General features: G+C 49.1%; 1 gene segment (V, D, J or C); it reads right to left on the minus strand.

Moving 5' to 3' along the window:
- Positions 1-5,235: 5,235 nt before the first annotated feature.
- On the minus strand, positions 5,236-6,457 carry LOC103000168 (immunoglobulin lambda variable 3-19-like). The segment is given in 3 exon segments: positions 5,236-5,291; positions 5,926-6,249; positions 6,396-6,457. Coding segments are annotated over 3 exon segments (426 nt in total).
- Positions 6,458-7,820: the final 1,363 nt, after the last annotated feature.

Below are 7,820 nucleotides of genomic sequence, written 5' to 3' on the forward strand. Positions count from 1 at the left end.
TTAGGTGCACAGCAAAGTGATTCAAATCAACATATATATTCTTTTTCATTTCATGTTTAAAAAAAAAGGAAAAATGTCTTCCTTATCTAGACCTAGGCAAGCATTCTTGGACTTGACAATACATGCATGATTTGTAAAAGGAAGAAGATAAATTGAAATGTATTAAAATGAAAAGCATTTGTTCTATACAAGTCCTTTTCATGGAGTTGAAAAATCCAGTAAAGTGGGAGAAAATACTTTCCACTCACATATTCCTCAAAAAACTTGTATATACATTAAAAAATTTGTCAAAACTAATCAATAAACAAAATAACGAAAATCCAAGTGGAATTTGGGAAATGATGTGAACAGACATCTTTTCGGGAATGTACAGATGTCAGATGAGCACGTGGGAAGATGGTCCCCGTGAGTCATTAGGGGAATGTCAATCACACCCTAAAGAGTTGCCGCTACACACCAGTCAGAATGGAGCAGATGGGCTAAAGTAAAAAACAGCGGCACAACCAGTGCTGGCTGCGCAGCAGAGGGCCTGGTCGCTCAGGTGTTGCTGGTAGGAATATGAAGTGGTACAGCCACCCTAGAAAACAGCTTTGCAGCTACTATGAAACTAGACATGCAATTACTGTGCAATCTAGGAATTGTACCCTTGGGATTTCATTTCAGAGAAATGAAGACTAATGCTCCCATAAACACCTACACGCAAGTGTTCCCAGCTCCTGTCTTAGTCAGCTCAGGCAGCCATGGAAAAATACCACCCACATGTCGCTTAAACACCACAAATTTATTTTCCATGGTTCTGGAGGTCAGGAGTCCGTGAGCAAGATGCCCTAATATTGTTTTTAGTGCAAGCTGTCTCCCGGCTCCCTGAAGGCACTTTCTGGCTCTGCCCTTAGAAGGTCTGTCTCAGTGGCTCGCTCGGGGTTGGGGGTGTGTTTCTGGTCTCTTCTTATAAGGTCACTAATCCTATGTCCACAGGTGCGGACCAACCTGGGAGGAGATACCGTCCTCCACCCTGTTCATCAGTCACTTTCACAGACAGGAAGACAGTGTTCTCACCCAGACCCTGACCCTATTATGACCTTGACCAGAGAGATGCCCTCTAATGGGTGTCCATCCCTCTCTGATCGAGTGCATAGGGGCAGACCCCTCCTTGGTGGGTTGCCATCTAAGCACAGCAGGGAATGGTCTCATCGGCTTCCCTTTTCCATCCTTGTCCTCACATCCTGCCGTCTGTCCCTCTGTGTGTCCGTCACAGGCTCCTGCTGTCTTCAGTTCTTAGCAGCACAGGCCCCGGGGCATGTGGATGTGGTGGGACCCGCACGGGGGTGCATTTACTCACTGCCATCCTGCTGGCTCCCTTTCCTACAGTGTAAGGGGGGCAGGACACTCCCCACTAGAGGGACCTGCAGGAGGCCTTGTTTGGGACAAAGTCACAGCAAACCCTTGGAGAGAACAACCCTTTCCTGGGGTGGGGTGACGGGAGAGGGCCCTGTGTCCCCTGTGAGTCCAGGCTGAGTCGGGGACAGAGGTCACTGCAGGACGGAGCCCTGACGTCCTGTCCAGTCCTGCCCCCGGCTCCCCTGTCCATCCCTCCCCAGGAGACCAGCCGCCTCCTCCCCTCCTGCCCCCGTGGAGTCCTCCAGGCCACGGGCAGCTCCTGGACTTTCCCTCTCAGGCCTCAGTCACGGGGAGCCTGGCTGACCTTCAGGATCCAGCCCCAAAGTCCCACCCAACCCCAGGCAGGTCAGTGCCCAGGTTCAGGGTTACTGTGCTCAGTACAGCTGCTCCAGGTTGACTCAGTGGCACTGGTGGCTGTGAAAGATGCTTATTTTTCAGATTTCAGAAAAGCTATGGAGGAAACCTCATGTTCACAAACCTCCCTCCCAAATGCATTTGAGTGGATTATCCACAGGCTGAGACTCGAGGGTGTGGGGACCGTATTCTCTAGCTCAGCATCCCCTGACGCCCATCCCTGCTGCCAGGGTGGGAGGCGCTTCTGGGAGCTCTGCCCTGAGGCTGTGCAGCTGGACCAGCCTCCCCAGGGCCCTGTCTTACCCTCTCCCCTTGCAGCTCAAAAAAGGAGGAGCAGTGAATGCAAATCTACTCCTCCCTCCCCATCCTGTGTCTCAGCTCCTGTCTGAGCCCTAAGCCCAGAGGCCTCACGCCTGTAATTCTCTGGGGTCAGAAGAAGGGCCACGTGTGGGTTTCAGAGAGAGATTTACTCTCCTCAAGAGGAGTGTCTTCAAGGAAGCGTCAGTCATGCCCTTTGCACTTGAACCCTGCCCAGGGAACTTGGACCAATGAGGGTCCCCAACCAGGACCCACAGTGCCCCCTGGTGCCCCCAGGATGGACGTCTTCTTACATGTGTCGCTACTTCAACAAAATGATGACTTTTGAGCCCCCAATCTATGCCAGACCCTTGGTGATTTTCCTGCAGCACCCCACCTGGTATCTTAATAATCCCACAGCACCCTCTGCTGAAGGCACAACCTCTCCCCAGTCTAATGAGGAGGAGCCATCATTGGGAGGGTAAGTGATTTTCCCAGAGTCCCCAGACAGGGATGAGTGCTCAAGATTCCATCCAGGAGACTGACTTCTGAGCCTGAACTTTCAGCCCCTTCCCTGCCCTGCCCCTTCAACAGGCCCCATAGGTCTTCCCTCTGCAACCCCAGGCCTCCTGAGCCCGTCTGGTCACAACTCTCTCTTCTGCATTCAGGTGATCCATATCCTATGTCAATAAAATGTTCCTTATGGCCCACCTTTCCTTCCAGGCCTATGCACAAAATAGAACATTTTGAATTGCCATGGGGTTTCCAGATATGGTCTTCCTATTGAAAGGGATGATGTATCAATATTAATTAACAAATTCACAGATTATTGTCATTTGTTTCACAGACTGTAATAAAATTGTGCTTGATGGCTGAGATTCTTCTGTCAGATTGTAGTTGTATTTACCATCTTGTCTTTGAGAAGTTAGTCGTGTGGATACATGCATAAAATTCCTTTGTTTTGGGGGGCCTCAATATCCCTGGTCTGGGTGGAAAGTGGATGAGCAGGCCCTCCCCAGCAAAGACTCTGGGCTTGGGACCCTCCATTGCCTCCTGGTGGTGGTGAGTATATACTGCAAGCACAGTTACCCCCAAGGAAACCTCATCCATCTCACCTGTTCTGTCCAACATGATGGCCACAAACCAATGTGGCCACTGATCATGCAGTTTGGGTGGTTGCAGTGAGATGTGCTGTAGATCTGAAATACCCAGCAGATTTCAAAGATTTAGGATCGCATAGTGTAGAATGTATCAATATTTTTATATTTAATTCACGTTGAAATGATATGTTCAAGTAATTGAGTTAAGCAAAACCTATTATGGAAAGTAACTGCATCGGTTTCTCCTAATTTTTAAAAAGTGTCTACTGGACAATTTAAAATTACATACGTGGTTCCAATAGTGTATGTATTGGATAGGGCAGCACTGTAAAGCCACAATGTCAGTCACTTGTTTCTGAAATAAGAGAGAGAACTTCCTGGCACATTCGGAAAAAGCCATGTCTTAGTTTTGGAAACACAATGAGAGGCCACAGGATGTGGGGAAGTCCAGGGATCGGGTGGAGGGATCTCTTTTGCTGCCAGGTCTGCCCCGTTCCAGTTCTGATGTGAAACAAGTTTCTCTGCCCTTCATGCCTCAGCTTCCCCGTCTGTAAGATGGGATATAATGGGGATGCTTGTTCATTGATTATTTGTGATTAAACAAGTTAATAAGTAGGAAGAACAGGGATGGGGCTTGATATGTTTTGAGCACATATGAATATTTACTCCTCTCCCATCTATGAACATCCTTAATCCTTATCTTTACACTTAATAAAAAGCAGAGACAATGGAATAGTGGACATAGGAATGGGGGGGGGGAAGGGAAATGTCTTGGGTTTGGGATTTTGTCACTGACAAAATTTTCTGGCCACACCAAAATACACAAACATATTGTAGGACCTCCCACAATTACCAGCTGAAGTCCTAACCACCAGTGCCTAAGAGTGGGACCTTATTTGGAAATAGGGTCAATTCAGATGTAATTACTTAAGCTGAGTTCACATTGGAGTGAGGGACCCCTAAACCCATTCAGTGCGCCCACTAGATCTCAGGAGCTCTGTTCCAGGTCGCCGTGGACACCCTCACCCCCTCCTGCTGGCCTCCTAAGTCTTTTTAAGGCCACATGGGTCTGGAGCTTACCTTGTCGAAATGAGCTTGAGTGAGAGCTGGACCTTGGAATGATGTGTAAAATTTGTTAAGAAGAGTCGTTTTTTGGGCAGGGTATGACATCTCTGGTCATTGTTTTTTTAATGGTCTGTGTTGATTTTGGATAGTTTCTATTGCTATGCCATCAAGTTCCCTAGTCTTCATCTTGGCCGCATCTAAGTGCTGTCAGTCTCATCCAGAGTATTTTAATCTCAGATACTGCAGCTTTCATCTGTAGAAATTCAATTTGGATCATCTTTTAGGCTTCCACATGTCCACTTAATGTGTTCAATCTTTCCTCAACCTCAAGAACAAATGGAATATGTTATAAAAATTCCTTTTGTATCCTCATCTGTAAACTGTATCATCTAGGCCATTTCAGGGCAAGTTTGGATTAACTGACATTTGTACTTTTTATTGCTCTTATTTTCCTGACTCTTTACAGGAAATTTTTGACAGGGTTCAGGTATTATGAGATTTTCCTTGTTGTATATGGGATATTTTGTATTTCTCCCTATAGGGTTTTTGTACTGTTTTTAGTTTTAGCAAAGTTGCTTGGATACAGTTAAATCCTGTCTGTACTTGCTTTTACACTTTCTTAGGTGGGACCAGGGCAGCCTTTGATCTGGGGTTAAGTTTCCCCACTGCTGTGGGGTGTTCTTCAGACTGCTCACCCTGATGCCTTGATTAGGAGCTTCCCCCTGTGTCTGCGGAGCGGGCCCTATTCGGACGCATGTGTGACTCCACGCGTGTGGACCGTCCTCCAATGTCCTTGGTGCTTCCTTCCTCAACCTCACGTCGTTTCTTCCTACATGTGAGCCCCTCAGTATCTGAGGAATATTTGGAGTCTGCAGAGCTCTCTCTGTGCAGCTCTCTCCCCTTCAATACTCTTCCCTCTAGACTTGCATTTTCTTTTTGGGATCCTTGGAACTTCACTCTGAATGCTGCATGCATAGTGTTAAGTGTGATCTCTGGATGGAAGTGTGGGAGGCTAGACAGGTCAGCCCTGCAGTGTGGTGACAGGTGAGGAGTTGGCGGTGGGGCCCTGCATGTCATCTTGAACCGAGGCAGGGACTTGGGATCCTGGCCTCAGGCATCATTGGATCTGAGTCATCCTCAGAGAGGGGCCAGTACCTTGGGAAGGGCCATGTCTGCAATGACAGCCCTCCCCAGGGAGGGCACAGCTGGGAGCTGTCAGGGGCTCCAGCATGGGTGGGAGGTGGGTGAGCCCGGAGGAGGGACGTGGTGGCCCCGACTCTGTCCACTGTGCTGCTTTGCTCTGTTCAGGGTCCCACGTTTTCATAAGATCCTGGAGGTTCAGGAGCTCTGATGAGCTGGGTGGTTCTGGGAGTCCATCCAGGAGATTTGGGCTGATGGGTGTCCAGTCAGCACTATGTGGATATCCAGGGTCCACTAGCACTGGGTCTGTGTCCCCTCTGTCTGTCCTTTCATTCAGGTCTCTTTCCCCAAGTCAACACCACGGCCCGGATAACACCAGGACAGCCTGGTCCTTCGGGCCATAATCCACTCCTGACGCCCCTGGGCAGAGCCTGCCTGGAGGGCTGGGAGGAGGGGCAGCCTGGGGGGCTCAGATCTGGGGGAACTGGGCCAGACCTGTCACTGTTTGTCCACAGTCCTCCTGGGGCTGGAGGAGAGTGTGAGCCAGACGGGGAGGGGGTTTGTGTCTCACTTCCCCGTCTGCCTGTGTCACTGTGAAGATAATCACTGCTGTCAGCTGACCCACAGTAATAGTCAGCCTCGTCCTCGGCCCGGGCCCCGCTGATCGTCAGGGTGGCTGTGTTGCCTGAGCCGGAGCCAGAGAATCGGTCAGAGATCCCTGTGGGCCGGTTGCTACCACCATAAATAACCAGCACAGGGGCCTGGCCTGGCTTCTGCTGGTACCAGGAAACATAATAGCTTCCTAAGCTGTCTCCCTGGCAGGTGATCCTGGCCGTCTGTCCCAAGGACACGGACACCGCAGGTGGCTGAGTCAGCTCAGAAGAGGTCACAGAACCTGCAAGAGAGGAGAGGAGAGTGAGGGTGAGGAAGAGGGTCTCACCCCTGCAGCCTCATGCCCCCTGCAGCAGCTCCTGTGCTGAGCTGAAGTTCAGGACCAGACTGAGCTCTGGTCACTTTTCGGGCTGAGCCTGGGGGCAGCACCTGTGCAGAGAGTGAGGAGGGCGAACAGGAGAGGGGTCCAGGCCATGGTGGAGAGGCCCTGAGCTCTGCCTCTGAGCTCACAGCTGGGGTGGGGCCTCTGGGCCTCTCTTATCCTCAGAAGGGCTGTCCTCATGCAAATCTCCTTCCTGCCACCTCTGGCCTTGTGACCGGCTCCCTGCTGAGCAGAGAACAGCTGGGATCCAAGGAGGAGTTAAACTGGGACCTGAGTTCCAGGCCTGAGCCCAGGTCCCCAGAACTCTCTCTGGTGCTGAGTGAGAAAGGCTGCCCTGCCCCAGCATGTGCGCACACCTCTCAGTCCGCTCCTGGGCTCCCCTCTGGGCCTTGGGGACACACAGGCGTCCTCTCTGGGGATGAGGTTATCGTGTGGTGGGCTGGACAGTGCTGGAAGCTGGCACTGCGGGGACCACGGTCATGCTGCTGTGAGAGCCCAGAATTCCAGCAGCAGACACAGAGACACTGGTCATGTACCTCTGGCAGAATTTTTATTATATTTCTTTAAAGTTTTTGTTTTTTTATTTTTCGAAGTATAGTTGATTTACAATGTTGTTTTAGTTTTAGGTGCACAGCAAAGTGATTCAAATCAACATATATATTCTTTTTCATTTCATGTTTAAAAAAAAAGGAAAAATGTCTTCCTTATCTAGACCTAGGCAAGCATTCTTGGACTTGACAATACATGCATGATTTGTAAAAGGAAGAAGATAAATTGAAATGTATTAAAATGAAAAGCATTTGTTCTATACAAGTCCTTTTCATGGAGTTGAAAAATCCAGTAAAGTGGGAGAAAATACTTTCCACTCACATATTCCTCAAAAAACTTGTATATACATTAAAAAATTTGTCAAAACTAATCAATAAACAAAATAACGAAAATCCAAGTGGAATTTGGGAAATGATGTGAACAGACATCTTTTCGGGAATGTACAGATGTCAGATGAGCACGTGGGAAGATGGTCCCCGTGAGTCATTAGGGGAATGTCAATCACACCCTAAAGAGTTGTCGCTACACACCAGTCAGAATGGAGCAGATGGGCTAAAGTAAAAAACAGCGGCACAACCGGTGCTGGCTGCGCAGCAGAGGGCCTGGTCGCTCAGGTGTTGCTGGTAGGAATATGAAGTGGTACAGCCACCCTAGAAAACAGCTTTGCAGCTACTATGAAACTAGACATGCAATTACTGTGCAATCTAGGAATTGTACCCTTGGGATTTCATTTCAGAGAAATGAAGACTAATGCTCCCATAAACACCTACACGCAAGTGTTCCCAGCTCCTGTCTTAGTCAGCTCAGGCAGCCATGGAAAAATACCACCCACATGTCGCTTAAACACCACAAATTTATTTTCCATGGTTCTGGAGGTCAGGAGTCCGTGAGCAAGATGCCCTAATATTGCTTTTAGTGCAAGC

Source organism: Balaenoptera acutorostrata, chromosome 13, assembly GCF_949987535.1.
Source record: "Balaenoptera acutorostrata chromosome 13, mBalAcu1.1, whole genome shotgun sequence".
In the NCBI taxonomy this organism is placed as follows: Eukaryota; Metazoa; Chordata; class Mammalia; order Artiodactyla; family Balaenopteridae; genus Balaenoptera; species Balaenoptera acutorostrata.